Source organism: Planococcus citri, chromosome 2 (assembly GCF_950023065.1).
Source record: "Planococcus citri chromosome 2, ihPlaCitr1.1, whole genome shotgun sequence".
NCBI classification, from domain to species: Eukaryota; Metazoa; Arthropoda; class Insecta; order Hemiptera; family Pseudococcidae; genus Planococcus; species Planococcus citri.
In genome coordinates this window covers 3,121,810-3,143,838 of record NC_088678.1, presented here as the reverse complement: position 1 = coordinate 3,143,838, position 22,029 = coordinate 3,121,810, and the positions used below count along the sequence as shown (strand labels likewise).

General features: G+C 35.2%; 1 protein-coding gene across 1 annotated transcript in view; it reads left to right on the top strand.

Moving 5' to 3' along the window:
- Positions 1–14,094, top strand: part of LOC135834218 (probable serine/threonine-protein kinase DDB_G0271402) — a 92,568-nt gene extending 78,474 nt beyond the window's left edge. The window contains exon 3 of the mRNA XM_065348054.1: positions 11,169–14,094. Within this exon, the coding sequence (XP_065204126.1) occupies positions 11,169–12,314 (1,146 nt within the window). The 3' untranslated portion in view covers positions 12,315–14,094. The remainder of the gene's footprint in view (positions 1–11,168) is intronic.
- The last annotated feature ends 7,935 nt before the right edge of the window (positions 14,095–22,029 follow it).

Below are 22,029 nucleotides of genomic sequence, written 5' to 3'. Positions count from 1 at the left end.
TACCTTAAACTTCAATCCTTCATGACCCTAAATCGTGAAAATTCCAGATAAATCGACAGTTTTTTCTATTTCACATGCATTTTTTTAAAAAACACCTCTCACTTTACTTATGAGTGGTTTCAACATGTTTTGATAAAAGTGTTTGCTACGGAGCGACAAGTTGAACCCCGCGAGTTGTGACCAGGTGAATATGTCGGTAAAGGTTGTTGCTTCGACACCCCCTAGTTGGCACAACCAGAAAATTGATATTTGTTAGCATGAGATCACAATTTTGCAATTACCCCGTTTTTGCAATTACCCCACTCTACCTTTCCTACTTAACTCTATTTGACGAAAAATTGTGTGGAAATTTAAGCTTTCAAAAATATGCTGGAGACTCCAGAACTACTCAACACAAGTTTAAACTGCTTCCATTCGATTTGGCGGGTCGAAAATAAGGTATATTCCAAATTTCAGCTTTCTAGATCAATCTGGTTAAATTTTGATTTGTTTTCTCTTTTTTGGCCTAAATTTGATTTTTTTTTAAATTTACCAAAAATCGAAAAATTTACTTTAGCATACTTTAGCATTTAAAATTTTGGCTGATGATGAATTTCTGTTGGAGTTCTATTCTAAAATGAGCGATTTGCAAATTTTCAACTGCTCCGTAGAACATTGATAGTGATTTATAAGTCAACTCAGAATTTCAAATTCCATCTTTTGGAACTGGGCCATTCCTCTCACAAAACAGGCTGAGCAAGAGCTGGAGCGAAAAAACCACGACTTCTTCAAACATTCGTTCTTTCTGGGGACCCATTACTCCTCTTTACAGACACTTTCAGAGCAAGAAATTTTTCTGAACGATTTCCTGCTCAAAATTGAGGTCTCCACAAAAGTTTTTAAAAATTTACCAAAATTTTTTCTTTACTGTGGTAGGTAATTTCCTTCTTCCTCAATAATACTTACCTACTTATGAAAAATTGCAAAGCTCAAATTGAAATGCAAGGAATAAATTAAGTACATATAAATGTTCTCGAGTAATAAAATCGGAATAAAATCACTCAATGGTATAAAAAATAATGGGATATTATATTTCAGCATATGAAAATGGGAAAAATTTTACTCTTCTCCCCCCCCCCCGATCTTTTAGAACAACATTTTTCTTAAAGGAATAAGCATCCTAAGGAACATTATTTAAATCCAACTCGCCAAAAAAAAAGTTGGTCTCACTAACATGACGGCGGCCATTTTGATTATTAACAGGTCAGACAAAATCGCAGATTTTTCTTTCAAAAGTATGTAGAACTCGCTCAAAATTTGGAATTTTTTGAAGTAGACACAGATAGATCGAAAGAGCGTTCAAAAATTAAAAATTGGCCAAAATTTCAAGTTCTGAAGTGTATTTTTCGATTTTTTGTGAATTTTTGAAAAATCAAATTCACAGGTCAAAAATGAGAAAAAAAATCAAAATTTTACCAAATTGACCAAGATAGCTGAAATTTGGGATACACCCTATTTTTGACTAGCCAAATCGATCGGAAAAGGTTTCAAACAGTTTTGAGAAATTTTGGAGTCTTGAGCTGCAGATTTTTGAAAGTTGACATTTTCACATAATTTCATTGAATAAAATTGAACATTCGAAATTCACACTGCACTGCACTTTAAACGCGTTATCAAGTCAACTACTGATAAGTTTGAGTCGTTTTGGAGCCTCCAGCGACTTTTTAAAAATTTTTGGAGCTTCCAGTAGATTTTTAAAACTTGAAGTTTCCACAAAGACAAAATTTCATCAAATGGAGTTATAAAAACCAAATTTACTCTGCAAACTAATTTCAAGGTGCTATGAAGTCGACTGTAGGTGGATTACAAGTCGTTTTGGAGCCTCCAGCAACTTTTTAAAACTGCTGTAGCACGTGCTAAAGTTGATTCGGACAAATTTTGTGGTATTTTTTGAAGAATTGAATTTCTAAAAAGCCACTGGAGGCTTCAAAACGGATTGAAATTGCCTACAAACCATTTTGGAATAAGGTCAAAAATAGGATGTAAACTGAATTTTTTTTCAAATTTCCAAAGAAATGATTCGAGTAGGTAAATGTTAGTAAATTTTAGTTTCAGAGTGCCTCTTGAAAAAAAAAAAAAGTTGAAGCATTTTGACCAATTTAGTAGACTTTTCTATTGAGTTGAAAGCTAGGTTGTATACTGCGAAAAATATTTAGCTCTGAAGCCTGAAGGTGCCTCCGGAGAGACGATACGAGTAGTATGGGTCCTCAAAGAGAGGGCATTTTCGAAAAATCGTGAGTTTTTTGCTCTAGCTTCAGCCCAACCTGTTTTGAGAAAACATTCCAGTTCTACATAAAAGATGATATTTTTTTAGATAGACGCAAGGATGAAAAGAAATAATTTCTACAACCGGGGAAATATTTCGAAAAAATTAGAAACAACGCACTTACAATACAAATTTACAATCCTTACAATCCACTTCGTATATATATATATAAATATTCTAGGGGGTAAACTCGTAACTTTTTTATAGATTAACCAGCAAACTCATAACGTTTTGACAAACTCGTAACCTTTTTAGGACGTGACTTTTCGATGAGGTGCCATATGAATCTACAAGGTGTGGGGAGTCTACTGGCAAAGTTTGAGCAGGGACGTGAGATTTCCGTTTATACACTTTCTCTTTTGACTCAATTTTCAAATGAGTGCATAGCCTAAGTATTATGTACAAGGACATGAGGAAAAGGTGTTTATTGCCAAGAATCATTTTTTACGTTTTTTACGTTCTTTTTGGTGATTTTGGTGGTTGAAGATGTCCTCTTTCACATGGCGTGGTCAAAAATCGTCTAAAATAAATTTTTGACTACTCAATTTTAATTTAGAGTTGATTATACAGGTCCGAATTTTCGTGTTTTTCAGTCTAAACAGTGATTTTATGGGAAAAGTATGCATCCTAGGAAAAAAATGCCATGAAGGAAATTGTAGAGAATAAAATTTTCTTTCTGCTTAGAGCTGGTTATTTTTCTGTGGGATGCTTTGTTAAAAAGCTATTTGCGAAAAACAGAGACGAATGGGACTTTTAAAAAAAAAACTTTTCTGAAAAATTGATGTTTCGGCAATGAGATACCTCTCCACAGGTCACCCAAAAATCAAGTTAACGAATATAACGCGGCCTAACATTGAGTACTATCAGGCCTATGGGGTGACGCGTCGAGCGCATGCACAGCAACGAAGTTATAGGTGGGACGTGAGTTTGTATTTTATACAAAACGTTATGAGTTTACCTGTATGCGGCTATATATAGGTATTAGTATCCAGACATGTCAACTATTGAATGGGTTAATTTTACTATACAAGTGGACTGACCAACTTCTCAACTATAGTTGACAAGTCATGGGTTAATTTTACTATACAAGTCAACTATGAGTTTTCAGAAACTTCCACCAGAGGGCGCATGGCTTAGAAATCAAGGCGCGAGGACGAACGCAGGGTCTACAGTCAATTTGTAGTGAGTAGAATGTGATGTGCTGGTGGAGATGTATGCAAATACATCGATCCTGAGTGTACATGACAAAAAATTTGACTTGAAATATTTCAGTATTTTATTGGCCTATGGAAAATTAAAAAACATCAAAAATTTTTATGCTGTTTAAGCTTTCTTTTGGTGTCTTAACTTTCTCAAAATTCAAATTACTTTGACTCCATTTTCAAAAATTTTCTTCAAAATTTAGCCTAAAAATCTGATTACTTTTTTCAAAACATAGATTTTTTTAATATTAGACTGAATCTGCAAATAAAATTTTAATAAGTGATTTAGAACAGAAATTATACCAATTTTAAATTCACTTTTCTGCATATATGCCAAGCATAGTTGACATGTCTGGTCGCAAGCAAATATATATATATATATTTGCTCGCGACCAGACATGTCAACTATGCATGGCATATATGCTGAAAAGTGAACAAAATTTTAAAATTGGCATAATTTCTGTTCTAAATCACTTACCAAAATTTTATTTGCAGATTCAATCTAATATTTTAAAAATCTATGTGTTGAAAAAAGTATTCAGATTTTTAGGCTAAATTTTGAAGAAAAAATTTGAAAATGGAGTTGAAATAATTTGAATTTAAAAAAAGTTAAGACACCACAAGAAAGCTTGGACACCATAAAAATTTTTGATGTTTTTAATTTTTCCATGGGCCAATAAAATACTGAAAAATTTCAAGTCAAATTTGTTGTCGTGTACACTCAGGATCGATGTATTTGCATACATATCCACCAGCGCATCACATTCTACTTACTACAAATTGACTGTAGACCCTGCGTTCATCCTCGCGCCTTGAATTCTAAGCCATGCGCCCTCTGGTGGAAGTTTCTGAAAACTCATAGTTGACTTGTATAGTAAAATTAACCCATGACTTGTCAACTATAGTTGACAAGTAGGTCAGTCCACTTGTATAGTAAAATTAACCCATTGATTCGTTGACAAGTCTGGATACTAATACCTATATATATATATAAGGTCATGCTGAAGTCTGTTGATGTTATAACTACATAAAAAAATGCTGATCTCTTCCTCTCTTTCACTAAATAGTTCTTTAAAAACATAATCTGCTCAGAGATATAGCAAATTGTGTACATTGAGCTCAATTACATGATCTTCATAAAATGTTCCGGCTACTACCATCAATTTTTTGTTGTTGTTTAATCTCGTAAAATTCCTGAAACCTAATCATACAGCTCACCACTAATCAGCCGACCTCTCACCTCTCTCTCAACATGTACAGTTCCACTCACACTTAGCCATCCTTTCTCCAATTTTGATTAACAACCACATACTACACGTCTCGTTCAGCAAAAAAAAAAAAAACACCTTATTAGAACAGAAAACATCGAGCATTCGAGCGAACAAAAACGGAGCAAAAAAAAAGAAAAGAACCATCATAGACACGGGCTAAAAGATCAACGTGAGTCATGAATGGAAAAGGTAATTTGATATTTGTAACGTAGGTACTGTACTGTATATGAAAAGTTAATTCCGCGCATAAATGAGCGTGTAATAGACATAGGTGTGGTTAAATCGTATCTCTCTCACTCGATATAGTACACATTGAATGAAAAAAAGCCGCCGGCCAATGTCTAAGCTCGCAGTACATTATATGTAAGTGTACGTATTTATAACATGGTTCCCACGCTCACATGTGCTATGCAATGCTCTCTACACAGCCAAGCCATGAAGCATTTGCCCGGCAACGGGCAACGAGCTGCGTGCACCACAATACCTGCAGTACACACGCGTTGATTAGTAACGTCTCAACTGACCGCCGCGCTGCTCTCGCCCGCCCTCGCTAAGCATTGTCCAGCAGAGAAGATAAATGAAAGATAGATCGCTTAATATAACATCACCGAGATATGTATCTTTACGTCATAATACGTGCGATAAATTTGTATTCATAGAAAAAAAAAAGGTGTTTCGTTTCTTCGACGTTCACTTCTCTTTCTACATACAGATTACAGATACCTATGATACGCGATGTATGAAAGAATAATATAAAAAAATATAATTCAAAAACAATCGATCGTACGTCTGGTCTATTTAGAATACCATAGGTATGTACTCGAGACGACGTGATATTTTTAATGATTTTTTTGTCTCGTTCAATTCCTATTACAGCCCCTTGGCCCCTTGCTCGTTGCCACTCATATACTCGCGAGTCTTCTTCTTCTTCCTAATAAAATATTCAAATAGGCCAAATTCAAGGTCGAAAAATCATTCTACAATGATTCGTCATCGTTACGATGACTATTCCGAATTCATATTTCAAATATCACGATTAAAATATACACCGGCGCGAAAAAAACACACAAACGTGATTCTCACAAATCAATCTCCCCGCCCCCTCTTCGTTGTCCTCAGGTTTGAAATTTTTTCAATTCCGTTTCCGCAAATCTTTGTCTTCCCCTATATATAGGTAAATACCTACTTGAAGAGCAAAAAATTGTACGATACAATCCATATATCTTTTTCCCACAAATCGTAAACGTGCACGCATTCCGACTTGTTTTTCGCGACACTAAAAAAAAAAAACCTACACGATTGTCTGCGCGGAATTAGCAGCGACCAATTGCTATACGGAATGAGAGGAAAATATCGCACTCTTGCGATGAAATAAATCCTACACGGTGAACAATTATCGAAGCAGGGCAATTACTAGACATATGTGCACGATCGAACGTCAATATTTGCCACTTACATGTACAACGCTGTGCTATAAGTTGATATATTTTTACTCGAAACAATGAGAAAAATTTCACCTATGCTTGGTAGCTGGAAACTGCTGCTTAGGTATATACATATATATTTAATACGAGTATTTCTTATGCGATAAGAATATTGTACAGTAGGATGAAGAAGACACCTTTTTGCTTTGACTTTGTTCCACTACTTTCTTCGTTTTTTTTTTATTTTATTATTATTGGAGTGGAGGATCAAATTATTCAATTTGCCAACCTTGTGCACTTGAATGGATAATTCTCAGTGTTCAAGTTTCACAACTTTCTGAAATATTTACTCGATGGAAACGTTTTAAATTTACTTAATTGGAATTGATCGATTTTCTTACCATATTTTAGAGTAAATCTTCGCTAAATTGAATCCACAGTTGGCAAATTTCTGAAACAAAAAACATACCTATAATTAGTTTTTAAAAATTCCTAGTTTCTTCGATTAATTTTTTTTTTGAATCTGATCAAAATTTGGATCAATTAAATTGAATCTGGATCACTAATCGATTCACACATTAAATATATTCTGATCCAATTAGATCAAAACATGGATTAATTAGGATTCAGTTGGATCAAAATTTTATCCGCATTACAAAAATGCTTCTCTAATTGAATCAGAATACCCATCAATGAGATCAAATTGAGCCTTTCAGGAATGGAAAATTATCAAAATTGTTCTTAATCAACCAGAAATTTTAAAAAAGAAAAACATCTTGCGCAGTAGGCAAGATTAACCGACTTTGCTCTGCTATACAGGAAAATAAACAAATTTACTGAAATTTACGGATTTACCAAAATTTACCAATTTACCAAAATTTACCAATTAACCGAAATTTAGCTATTTACCGAAATTTACCAATTTACCAAAATTTACCAATTTACCAAAATTTATCAATTTACCAAAATCTACCAATTTAACAAAATTTACCAATTTACCAAAATTTACCAATTTACCAAAATTCACGAATTTATCAAAAATTACCCCAGCAATTTGCTAACATTTACCTCAGTAATTTACCAGACATTACCCACTAATTTACCAATTTTACCAATTTACCAAAATTCACGAATTTACCAAAAATTACCCCAGCAATTTACTAACATTTACCTCAGTAATTTACCAGACATTACCCACTAATTTACCAATTTTACCAACTTTTTCCATTTTACCAAAAATTACCTCAGCAATTTACCAACATTCACCTCAGTAATTTACCAGACATTTCCTCACTAATTTACCAATTTTTTACCGAATTTTAATCACCCCAGTAATTTACTGCCAAAGGTTTTTACCAATTTACCAAACTTTACCAATTTACCAAAAATTACCCAAGCAATTTACCAAAATTTTTGAACAACTTTAATTACTAGTAATTCACCAAAAATAACTAATCATCTTATTTACTTACTAAAAATTACTATTAATTCACCAAAAAAAAAAAATTATCAAAAACTTAAAGTTTTTTGTTAAAACAAAAATTACACTAGAAATTTTTGAAAAATTTTGATTTTTTATGGCAAAAAAATTTTGAACGGATAAAATTAACAAAAAAAATCAACAAAAAATTTTTTTCCTCTTGACTCTCGCGGGATTCGAACACCCGACCTCCGGCGCACCGATCTGCAACCTACACACCCTAACCACCGCATCTGTTTGTTAGGGGTGAGCCGTTTGCGAGATATAAGGGTTTATACAAATTTCTGCTTATCCATAACGTTGAAACACACTAAAACGTTCATATCTCGTAAACGGCTGAATCGATTTCGACCAAATTAAAAATTTCTCTAGTTCAGTATCAAAGCAATATTTTGCCATCATCAGGTTCGACTTGAAGTTCGGAGTTTTTGAGTTCAGCGTGACACAAATTTATACATAAATTGATATATATACCTATATATATATATCTATATAAACTTCTCTCGTTTTGCGTCATACGTCTTATCGTGATCAGCACACTTCAATTCGTCAAGAAAATCCACCCCCATCCAAATCCTCAACCATCATGACAAATACAATACCTTACTTTTCCGTTTCACGGCAAAGTCGGTAATACTTTTCCGTTTCACGGCAAAGTCGGTAAAAACATTATTAAAGACATTCATATTTATACAATCATTCATTATAAAAATGAACGGAATAAATCAGCTTTCAAGTTGGGTTCATGAATTTCTGAATGATAATTTTTTTTTATTTTTAAATTTGATGTTTTCATTTTCCTCCACTCAGAGTCCCCCTCCTATAAATCTCCAAGATGCTTGAATATAGCAACAATGATGATGCGATGTTGGCAACAATGCAAAGTGCACCCAACATATCTTGACCAAAGTAATACCAAAGTTTGAGTTGATCATCAGAAGAATTTCCCCGGGGCAGATAACAAAAAAGTTACAAAAAAGTATCTAGAAAAATAGGGCGGATTCTGCGCCAGGAGCTATCTCAGAGAACCCTTATTAAACACCCTGTTCTCAAAAAAAAAACATAAATAAAAAATAATACAAAATAGGTACGCTAGAATTTTTTCAGCCCCAAAAACCAAAATTGTGGGTCCCTAAATCCAAAACTTTGATTTGGAGCTCCTTCGATGCATTAAAATTTTTGAAAAAAATCGGGCCTCCTTTTGAAGTCGTTTTGAAGTGATCTGTTGAGTAGCAAAAAAATAACCATTTCAAGGAGTTTAAGGCGAATGTATTGGATTGGACAAATCAAAACGAATCTGTCTTGTAAGAATTTGGTCAAAAAAGAAAGCTACTTATCATTTTGGAAGGGCGGTTTCTGCGCCAGGAGCAATCCAAAAACCCTTATTGAACACCCTGTCTTTTAAAAAAAAAGCAAAATGCGCTGAATCTTTTTAAGCATCAAAAACCAAAATTTTGGGCCTCTAAATCCGAAATTTTAATTTTCAGCTTCCTCCCAGGTGCCCCAAAAATTTTCTACAAAAATCAGGCTCACTTTTGAAGTTGTTTTGAAGCCAACTGTCAAGTTGGGTAGCAAAAACATACCTAACCATTTCGAGGAGTTAAAAGGGTGTTTTGGATTGGACAAATCAAACGAATCTGTCTTGTAAGAATTTGGTCAAAAAAGAAAGCTACTTATCGTTTTGGAAGGGCGGTTTCTGCGCCAGGAGCAATCCAAAAACCCTTATTGAACACCCTGTCTTTTTTTTTTAAAAAAAGGCAAAATACGCTGAATCTTTTTAAGCATCAAAAACCAAAATTTTGGGCCTCTGAATCCGAAATTTTGATTTTCAGCTCCCTACCAGGTGCCCCAAAAATTTTCTATACAAAAATCAGGCTCATTTTTGAAGTTGTTTTGAAGGCATCTGTCAAGTTGAGTAGCAAAAACATACCTAACCATTTCGAGGAGTTAAAGGCGGTATTTTGGATCGAACAAATCAAACGTATCTGTCTGGTAAGAATTTGGGCAAAGAAGATATCATTTTGGAAACTTGTTTATAAACGTTGAAGGTAGCTTTTGAGAAAAATTCTACATGTTTTTTGAAAATTTATTTAGGTGACTTTCTACAAGTGAAGTATCCGAATTGACAGATTAATTCCAGCTCCAAACATAGTTGTGGATCGAAAGAGCATAAAAAAATATTCCAAGAGCTAAAATTTCAAAAACCAACGTAATATATTTTGGAATTTTTGGAAATTTTGAAAAATCAAAGCGTTTAACTTGAAAAAAAAAGACGAAATTTCATCTTATATTTTTGGTTTCCTAATCGATTAAAAGTGATTCTGAGTCATTTTGAACGTTTCTGTAGAGTTCAGAAAGGAAGTAAAAATTTTTAACCTCACGAAGGGGATCGAAAGAGGGCTCCAAAATATATCATCAGTGACAATTTTGAGGGCTCAAAGTTTTTGAAAATCCAAATTTGGCCATTTCACTTCAAAAAAAAAAAAAAAAAATTGAAATTTGATAAAATTGACGTAGACAGCTGAAGATCTAGTTTATCTAATTTTTGGCTTTCCGAAGTCGATTGATAATGATTTCGAACCGTTTTGGAGCACTCAGTGGTTTTCAATTTTTTTTTTTTTCAAAAATCAGTAGCTGGAGACAATCAAATTCAAATCAGCACAAAAAGATTTTAAAAACTTGCCCCCAAATTGATTGAGAGGGTCACAATGATGACGAATCCGCGTTCATAGGAGCTGGATTTCATCTTCACTCATTTTGCAATATTTTTTTTTCAAAAACTGAAGATTCCGATAATTTGCTGGAGGTTCCAGAACCATTTGAAACTGTCATCAATCGACTCAAATAAGGTCAGAAATGGGATAAAAACCATAATTCTAGTCTGATATGACAATTTCGTCACATTTTGATTTTTTTTCATAAGAAATGAGCCAAATTTAAATTTTTTTAAAAATTCGTCAAAAATCGAAAAATGAATCTCAGCACTTTAAATCTTTGCTTGTGTTCTATTTTGAGGCACTTTTTCTATTTTTTTTTTCGATTTAAAAATCATTGTGATAGAATAGTTGGAATACTTCCCTTGCCAGGATATTTGGGTACCATTAAAAATGTCATCTTATACATATCAATCTATAAATCTGAAATTTTACCTGCAACACATTTCTAATCTCACAAATTTGATTTCGAGAGTTGATTTGGAGTCATTTTGCTTCCTCCAGTACTTTTTGAGAGATTAAAATTGAACAAAAACGTTTAAAAATCCGTCCCCATAACTTTTAGAATGTTCCTTTTATACCTCCCTCTCCCTCTTCATTAGCCTACGTTATAATGACCGAAGATCTCGATATCATGCTACCAATCGTGTCAAGCTGAAGAGTAACCCATCTTCCATATATTATTCTATTAAACTATTTTTGTGAAATACACGTAAACTTTGTTCCACACACATCTAACCACCATCGTTTTTGGTTTGCTTTCTGTTCACAGTCGTTTTTTGGCCGTACTTACAACAACATGAGTTCAATATCGGAATGCAAGAACAACGGAGACTGTATAATTAATAAAAAAAATCGCACATCCTGCAAATCGTGCCGATTACGAAAATGCCTTCTGGTGGGCATGTCGAAAAGCGGATCTCGTTACGGACGTCGATCGAACTGGTTCAAGATCCATTGCCTTCTGCAAGAGCAAGGCTCCTCTGTGAACGCTCAAAACAGCCTAAACGCCGCTAATTTCCTATCTTCGAACGCTTCCATATACCCGGGCTTGTTCAACACCAGACACATGCTAAACACCGATAAATTTCTGGAAGCTAGATTAAACGGATTCTCGTTTTCGGACAGCAAGCACTTTTTGAACGATTTAGAAAAATACAAAACGTCTTCGGAAGACTCGGGTGGTTCGTCTGCCGGCGACATGGATGACGAATCACGCAGCACCAGCGTAACCAGTCGTGGACCAGCTCATCTGCATCAGACTCCGTCGCCTTTGAGCGAAAAAGCACCTAGCGACGATTACAATCAAAATAATAATAATAACAACAATAACAACAACAATAATAATCATCATCATCACAACCATCACAACCATCACAACCATCATCACCACAGTAAGAAACTTTCGATAGCTTTACCGTCTTCGCCGAGCAGCACCATCGCTCAGTCTCCGTTCATCTCACCGCAAAGTCAAAGCGTCTACGCTTCACCTTACGTGTCGCCTACCTCGCTCAGGCCTCTACCTCATCATATTGCTTTTCCAGTCACCAGGCCTGGCTTGACGCCGGCTGCCGCAGCCAATAATCTCATCTTTTTAGACACCTTGGGTACTCCGTCCGCGTGGTCTGTACGCAGTGGTGGAGATCTACTGCTGTGTAGTCCGGCTGCCGGCGGTGTGGCCGTCGAGCAAGATCAGCCCATTGATTTATCCGTCAAAGCCACCACTCAGCACGGCGATAGTCTGAAAGATAAACCAAATTCTAATCGCTCCTCCAGGTCACCTTTATCACCGGCTGTGGATAGCGGCGCCGAAGACGATGACCACGATGACCAGCAAAATGATCTGAAAACCGTTCATATACCTTTGGATCTGACTAGTAAAAGACATCAGCACGAGTTGACTACCCATTCTAGCTGATTTTACGACTACTTTCCTCTCCTATATTTGTTCTAGTATACACTGTCATTCCCAAGCCGGAGCTTCTCATCTCTTCCTCGTAAAAATCCCACATCCCATCCCACCACCATCATATCCACTTTTCCCCAATTTTAGCTAATATTATTACGACGACGGTAGTAGAATATACTCTACAATCATACATACAAAATATTATAGTCTCTACAACTACAACACGTATAGTATAAAAATATACGAAAGGTAGTCGATCTAGGTACCTAAATTATTTATACGTTTTCGTATAATGTATTGTGTAATTTTTAAGCCATCTTTGTGATATTAAACTATAAGGTTTAATGAAAGATTTCTAGATTAATTTTTTTCTCTTTTTAGTATTTTCCCCATTCTCGTTATGAAAGTCATAGTTTATAAGCGTTCTCTCCTTCTTTTCCCCTCCCATTGATCGTTCGACCGACGTCGGTAATACGTCTATGGTATTCTCGCATAAAACGCGCCATCATCGTCATTTTACCAACGTATTTTTGTTGTTTTCTCTTAAATTTCATTTCTCCTAAATCGAATTCGTGTATCCATTAAAAACAAACAAAATGGCTGGAAAAAATGAACTGAAATTTTTATAGAAAATTAATCGTAACAATATCACTCCCAATCGGATTAAAAACCGAAAAGCGGTATCCGGCGATTAGGCTCGTGGAATATTTGAATAATAATAGATATTTTGATAGTCAATACATTATTAGTTAAGAACCAATCAAAATAATGAAATAAGTGCAACTGTCCCTGAGTTTTGCAATAATTTTTATTAAAATCCAGAGTGGGTCTCTATGATGGAATGCAAATTTCAAATATATATTTTTTTTTCATTTCAGTAAAAATTCCCTTCGTGTTTAAAAAAGAAAAAAATCATCAAATTTTGAATAAAACTATTCTGACTCTGAAGTGCAGTTGGCAAATATTTCAAATAAAATCTCAAAACTAAATCACTGACCCTAAAAACCTACCTACATTCTCGGCACCAATGTCCCAACTTTTGAGATTTCAAAAATCAAGCCCCCCTCCAAATAGCTCAATTTGGAGCAGGGAAGGAGGCAACTGGCAATAAAGGTAAAGTCGAGTGAAAAAACAAAAATTAATAACCCACAAAAACCTCGTGTTTAAAACTCGTGTCACAATTTCAGAATTTTTTAAGAATTCAGTCTTCATCCTCTCAAGAGATGAATTAAGGTGGGAAGGGGTTGATTTGGTATCAGGGTAGCAAATCAAGTGAAGAAATGAAAATCAGCAACTTCAAAAAATCAGGACATGATCTTAAAACTTTAAAAATTGAGCTCTTTCTTCCTGAAAGGTCCAAATTGAGGAGGGGGGGCAATGTAAAATCCATTACAATCAAGTAAATAAAAAAAAAAAACAACTCAAAATAGCCACCTCAAAAAACCAAGTCTTTCATAATCTTTTATCGTGATTTTTGAAATTTTTAAAGTGTATAATATCTACCTCTCTAAAAAAACTTGATTTAGGGTGTGGAGGGAGGAGGGGGGGTCATTCGATATCAAAAGTTGAATCCAGAGAAGAAATCAAAATTAACGATCCCAAAGAACTAGATTTTCACAACGATGCCAAATTTTTGAATTTTCATGAAATTATAAGCCTTCTCTGAAGGGCTCTTTTCAATGCTATTAGAGGGGCTAATTTAAGATAGGGGTACAATCAACAAAAGAAATCAAAATTAAAGACTCCAAGAACCAAGTCTATCATACTAATGCCACAATTTCTGAAATTTTTGGAAAAATATAGTTCCCTCCGAAGGGATCAATTTTCGGAGAAGGGGTATAATTTAAAATTGGAGGTAAGTATAGAATCAAGTGAAGGAAAATCAGCTACCCTGAAAACCTATTTTTGAAATTTCCTAACAACTGAGCCCATTCCTTCTCTAAAAGGCTCAAATTGCGGAGGCAGCAAGGATGGGATAATTCGAGACGAGGTGAAATCAAATGAACGAAGCAAAATCAGTGACCTCAAAAAACTAAATTTCCACATTTGTGTCACAAGTTTGAAAATTTTGAAAATTTGTCCTCTCTCGAAAGCGTCTAACTTGATGCAGTGAGAGGGTAATTTTTTTTCGTAATAAAATCAAGCAAAAAAATCTAAATCAGTGCAAAAAGCTTAGAGGGAGGGGGCAGTTTGGGATTAGGGTAAAATCACGTGTGAAAATTTAAATCAGAATTGGAAACCTGAAAAACCAAGCCGATCATATCCATCTTACAATTGTTCAAATCTGACACCCTCCCATTCCCCCTCCCCCTAAAATGCTGAAATGGGGACAGGCGGAGGAAAAGGTAATTTAAGATGAGCTAAAATCAAATGAAAATAAAATTAGAAATCAGTTAACCTAAAGAACTATATTTTTTACAACCCTTGTCACAAACTTTCGAAGTTTTTGAAATAAATTATGCTCCTTCCAAGGGGCTCAATTTGGATCAGCCAGAGGGAGGGTTGATTTGAAATATTGGGTAAAATCAAGAAATCGAAATCAGCCACCATCACAGCAATCTAAATCTCCACTCACAATTATTTATAAACATTTCAACCCCCCCCCCGTCCCCAAAGGGCTCAATTCAGGATAAAGGGTGAAATAGGGGTAAAAATCAGAATTAGCCACCTAAAAAATCCATAAAATACGAATTTTTAGATTTCCAGAAGGCTAAAATTGTGATCTGGTCCAGAATGCCTTGGAGACTTGAATGGTGGTAAACGACTAAGTCGAAATTTTACGAATTTATTGAAGTCTTTTTCGAACTAAAAACATAAAGTAGGGTCCTTCGATTTCACTTAAATTATTTTCAGAAATTCGCTTCGATTGTAAGCTGAAATCTTGTTTGTTCTTTCACCATCCTTGCTCTTCGAGGGGTGAGGGGGGGGGGTCATAATTTTCAAAAATTTGGAATTTCTTTCGAAACTGAAGAACTTTTAAAGCTCACGTGGTCGAGTTGAATTTGAAGTTGATCTGTTTTTGAGGTTTTGAATCAAAATGATCAACCCATCAAAATTGAAAAGCTCAAAGTTAAACTTTGTGAAAGCTCAACTTTTCATGATGAGTACAAAAGCTGAGAAATATCCCTTGAAAACATGAAAAAATTACACTGAAAATTACTTTTTTTCGCCCTCTTTTCAACAAGATCTTATTCGAAATCAGATTCCTATCAATACCCCTGAGGGGCACGAGGAAACCCAATTTCAATCGAAATTCAAAAAAAAAATGAAAATGGAGTGACATATCGATTGTTACTAATTCGAATACGCTGAGTTCAAAAATTGGCTCATTTTTTGAATCCAACCCTTTTGTACTCTCCTCTCTTCCACCAGGGCGCCGAAAAGTTGTCAAAATGGCGTCAGTGTCGTGCATTTAGTTTTTGAGAATGCTGAGTTTGATAAATTATAACATCTGACTGTGCTCTCCTTCAGTCCTCCTCTCCCCTTTTGGAAAAAAGCTCAAAAATCAGCATCTTCACTCTGAAATTTTCTCTCTCTAAAAAAAAAACCCTCACTATTTGCCAACTGCAATTCAGCACCGAACTAGGTAGGCCTGCATAATTACAACGGTACACATACATCACACATTCATAATACTATATGAACACATGCATTAGCATCCACTCTTCTTCTTCCTGTGCTCATTGCTCTTGCATAAGCTAATAAACGCGTCCACTCACGCTTACACAGAGCTTATGCTAAAACAATAAAAAATTATACACGATCGAGCTCGTTTATCATTCAATGTTGACACAAAGGAAGAGAGTACCAATGTAATCGTAGGTGAATAAAATTTTTTTTCTTCGTGGGCGCTGCCGATGCCGCGTTCTCCGATGGTTTTTCTCGTAAAAACCGGACACCGGAGCCGCGTGCAATTAGCTCAACATGTACCCGAAGCGATTGCGAGCTCGATTTTAATAACATAGCGTAGCCTAGCCGCGCCAAGCTGAATGTCATACGCGAATACACAACTTCTGACGCGTCTATATATCATCGAAGGCGATTACAGCCCGTTGAAAGGGTATTTCGCATCATAGACAACACGTCTTTCTCTCTATCCAACTTATCTCTGTTCTTAGAGCCCACCTACTCCGCGATGTACGATGTACGATGTAGTGAAAAATTAATTACGAATTAATCCCATCTGTAATAGTCTTGTTTGCTTTCTCTGATAAAACACTTCGCGAATTGCTATGGTTACTCTGAGCAGTGTGTGCTTTGCTTCTCTGTCATCGTTGTCGCGACGACGATCGACGATGCCGGAGCATTGGTCACAATAATGCCTCACACAACAAGTACAGGGATTTTGAAGTCTCGCTATTTTTCTTACGAGTTATCCATATGTAATCATCTCGTTAAACCCCATCATTCTTTCAACTTAGTTTTATGGACCGAATTCACATCCTCACGTTTCTCATTTTTCTCTGCACTACCTGGTACTTGACTTGCTATAAGCTGACTATCATCCTCATAATTACTTCACCAGCCCATACCGACACAGAATATGTAACTTGTACGTCACACCACGCAGTTAATTTCGCTCTATTATTATTCACTGTCATCGTTATCAACTTGGGTACACGTATAAACATACAATACACACGAATGTTGGTACTCTTGTATTTTACTAGTTAGACCTACATGCATTGCACACATTTTCCTATCATCGTTGAATATAAAAGTCAGCGTATTACGACAGCGATTATGCGACAACACAAAAAAACAATAACAATAAATGCCTTCATATTACATAAAACCATAAATAAAACTGAAACCGAATTAAAAACTACCAGTCGAAAGTAAATTTCATCATTTCAAAGTACTCGTACAATTTTTCCTTTCATATTTTCTCTCTCTCTTTTTTTTTATTAATAAGTTACAAGTAAAACAGAAATAGATATTCCATTGTATTATTATTCATTATTTGGTAAAATAATTAATTTACTTTCAATTTTTTGTGTCCAAACATTTGAAAACTTACCATAAAGTTCCAAGTAACTAGATACATACCTACATAAATGAATCAAAAAAATATACTTACAATATGAACTCATTCGAGGGGCCAGTTATGCTATTCGTTTTTTTTTTGTTTAATTTGTAAGTTTTCTTTGTACGCGTAATTTTATTTGTTATTTATTTTGTATGTATCGTTTTTTGTAATACTAGAATTTCTTTGCAACTCTCGTCTCTTTTGTTGTTTGATATTTTTGAGAATTTTTTTTTTCGATAAATGTATATATACGTACGTATAATAAATGCGTTATTTTTTTCAAATTTATTGTTATTTTATTCATTCGTCAAACTGGGTATGCAGGAACATCGAGGTACTTACTTGAAGGGGAAACTGTGAATCTTCAAAAAATTGTTCCCACTCTCACTACTAGTTGCCTTGAAAACCTGAAGCCTTGAAAATTAGGAATCTTAAAATCGAGGCTGTTGAATTTTTAAATCGAAAATTTTGGAATCGGGAGTGTGTTGCGAGAGTGTTGAAAAATCGAGAGTCTTGAAATTGAGCCAAGAGTTGGAGTATTGAAGTTTGAGCTTTTGAAAATTGTGAGTTTTGAAATTGAGAGGTAAGAATGGAAATCGAGAGGCCTGAAAATAAGAAGTCTTGAAATTCAATCAAATGAAATTTAATTTATTGTCACAGTACACAGATACTTCTACAATCTTATATGTATTACCTATAATTATAATAAGTCCTGTATCAACTTCGGCTTCAACCGTCTATTCACAGGTAGGTAAAAGAACACAGCGTAAATATGTGGTAATTTTGACGCTACAATATGTAATCATACTTAAAATTGTGACTCTTGAAAATTTTGAGTTTTTATATTGAGAATTTTGAAATTTTGAAATTTTGGAACCAGGAGTTCTGAATTCGAGTCTTTAAGATAAGACTAGAAAACGAAGAGTTTTGAAATCTGGAGTCTTGAAATTGGTAACCTGGAAATAGGGCGTTTTGAAAAACATGAGTTTTGGAAATCAGAAGTCCTGACAACGAGAGCCCTAGAATCAAAAGTTTTGAATTCAAGAGTCTAGAAAACTGGTAGGTAGTTTTGAAAATGAAGAGTTTTTAGAATCATAAGTCATGAAATTAAGCCTAGTAGTCCGGCTATGACCATAGGAGTAATTGCACCCCCCCCCCCCCCGATCCTCCGGGACAACTTTTTTCTTAAATGGGACATCCTATGGATCATTTTAAAACCAAACTTGCCAAAAAAAATGGCCTTACTTACAAAATGGGGTCTATTTTGATCGACAGGTCAGCCGAGATCGCAGATTTTGCGTTTTAACATAGCCATGCACGAACTTTTTCAAACTTTACAAAGGTAGATCGAAAAATCATGCAAAAATGTATCACCTGTCAAAATTTCAAGTGCTAAAGTGCGTTTTTCGATTTTTGATGAATTTTTGAAAATCCAATTCAGGCAAAAAATGAGGGAAAAAATCAAAATCTTACCAAATTGACCAAGAAAGCTGAAATTTTGGATATACCCTATATTTTCGATATGCCAAATCGTTTGGAAACGGTTTCAACCCGTCTTGAGCAGTTCTGGAGCCTCCAGCAGATTTTTGAAACTCGAAATTCCCACAAAATTCCATCAAATTGCAGTTGTAAAGCTGAAATTTATTCTAAAAACTAATTTCAATACGCTACGAAGTACTGCAGGTGAATTTCAAGTCGTTTTGGAGCCTCCAGCGACTTTTTGAAAATTCCTAAAGCCTTCAGCAGATTTTTGAAACTTTGAATTTTCACAAAATTTCATCAAATGGAGATTTAATGCTGAAATTTACTCTGCACTCCAATTTTAACACCCTCTGAAGACGACTTCAGGTGGGTTCAAGTCATTTTAGAGCCTCCAGTGATTTTTTTGAAAATTACTGGAGCCTCCAGTAGATTTTTGAAGCTTGAAATTTCCCCAAAATTTCATCAAACTGAGATGGAGAGTCGAAATTCATTCTGCAAACTAATTTCAATACGTTACGAAGTTGACTGCTGGTAGATTTCAAGTCGTTTTGGAGCCCCCAGCGACTTTTTGAAAGGTTGTATGGCGTTTTTTTGGAAAATTGAAATTTCCTAAAAGTAGCTGGAAGCTTCAAAACCATTTGAAACTACCATGTAGTCTGCGAAGTAAATTTCAGCTTGCCTCCATTTGATAAAATTAATGGTGCGGGAATTTCAAGTTTCAAAAATCTACTGGAGGCTCCAGTAATTTTCAAAAAAGTCGCTGGAGGCTCCAAAATGATTTGAACTCACCTGAAGTCGTCTTCAGAGGGTGTTAAATTGGAGAGTAGAGTAAATTTCAGCTTTCCATCTCCATTTGATGAAATTTTGTGAAAATTTAAAGTTTCAAAAATCTGCTGGAGGCTTTAGGACTTTTCAAAAAGTCGCTGGAGGATCCAAAATGACTTGAAATTCACCTGCAGCACTTCGTACCGTATTGAAATTAGTTTTTAGAATAAATTTCAGCTTTACAACTCCAATTTGATGGAATTTTGTGGGAATTTCGAGTTTCAAAAATCTGCTGGAGGCTCTAGAACTGCTCAAAACGAGTTGAAACTGTTTCCAATCGATTTGGCATGTCGAAAATAGAGTATATCTCAAATTTCAGCTTTCTTGGTCAATTTGATGAAATTTTGATTTTTCCCTCATTTTTGGCCTAAATTCGATTTTCAAAAATTCACCAAAAATCGAAAAAGGCACTTTAGCAATTGAAATTTTGACAGGTGATAAATTTTTGCATGATCTTTCGATCTACCTTTGTAAAGTTTGAAAAAGTTCGTGCAAGTCCTACGTTAAAACGCAAAATCTGCGATTTCGGCTGACCTGTCAATCAAAATGGCCGCCATTTTGTAAGTAAGACCAACTTTTTTTTTGGCAAGTTTGCTTTAAAATGTTCCTTAGGATGTCCCCTTTAAGAGAAAAGTTGTCCCGGTGGATCGGCGGGGGGGGGGGGGGGTGCAATTACTCCAATTGTCATATGCCGGACTATAGAGTTCGAGTCTTGAAGTTGAAGCTCTTAAAAATTGTCAATTTTGAAATTGAGGATAAAGTATAGAAATCAAGAGGCATGAAAATCAGAACCCTTGAAATTGAGCTTTGAAATTGAGAATCTTAAAGTTTTGGAATCAGGAGTTCTGAATCCGAGTTTTGCAGATGAGACTAGAAAATCAGGAGTTTTGAAATCTAAAATCTTGAAATCGGGAATCTGGAAATTGAAGGTCTTGAAAAAACAGGAGTTTTAGAAATCAGGATAATCTGGCGAAAAAAGTTACGAAAATTTCACTCTAACCCCCTCCTCTTCCTCCTCCTCTTCACGACACATTATCTGATCACAACGCTGGCTGAGCTTTTACAGTGAAAGCTGCGTTGAAGTTTTCTGAATCTAATTACACGTAACGAATCAAAATTTGAACGAATTATCCCGTGAGGCACCAACGCTTAATTTACGACGATAATACGTCAATGATGCGCCTCGTTTTCCACAATTATACGTCAGCGTATTATCACCCATCAATTTCGCTTTTGCACGCTGAAAATATGTGGGTGAATACGTTAGTTGAACGCCCAACTTACGCTGTCGCAAAACTGTGATTTATAAGCTTAATATTCAAGAGTAAATCTGCAGTAAAAATGACAAGAAAACCATTGAAATTTTGTAGTAACATCGGCAAAATTTCAATGGTGTTTTTGTCGTTTTTACTGCGTAAGTTGGGCGTTCAACTAACATATTCACCCACATATTTTCAGCGAGCAAAAGCGAAATTGATGGGTGATAATACGCTGACGTATAATTGTGGTAAGCCAAGCGCATCATTGATGTATTATTGACGTAAATTGAGCGTCGTTGCTCACAGGAAACCATCAAAATTTTGTCAATCCTACTGTATATTTCAGCATAAAAGTGAGTTGAAATTGTTGAAAACGACGAAAAAACCATCAAAATTTCACCACTCTTACGATCATTGTATGCTGGTGTATGAGCCAATGAAACGTCACACATACGTCGTTAAAAAATTGCAGTGAAAACGACAAAAAAACCCTCATAATTTCAACAATATTACCATCATTGTATGTCAGTGTATGCATCAATGAAACGTCACACATACGTCATTGACAAACGGATTTCAAATGCTGTAGAATGATCGTACAATTGTCGCATAAGCCATTGTGTATTTGTCGCCTAAACCACTGTACACTTGTCGTTTTAACGCCAGTTATATGGCACTTGAAGATAGCTGACCTATTAAACTCACATTAATCATTTTCTAAATTTAAATACTTACGAAAATTTCTTGCCTTGGTTGGGATTGGAACCCAGGACCTTTGGTTTAGTAAGCCATAATCTTGTGCATGCAGCCATCACCTGGATATTATTCTTTGGACACTAAACTTGTACTCATGTAAGAATAGGTATATGAATACCATGCTCTCAACTACGATCCTATGATGGAAATATCATGTGCTCAAACGACAAAATTACCATTCACAAAAGTTGATGTTTTTGAAACGTCAGTATGCAGTGATTTAGTGCTTATTTAAGGACAGGGACGTAGCCAAGGGGCTTTTCTGGTGGAGGGGGGCAAAAACCCTAAGATCTAAGATTTCCAACTAATTTGACTGAAAATTCTCAACTTATTCGACTGAAAATTCCCAAGCTGGGTGAAAAAAGAAGGTATT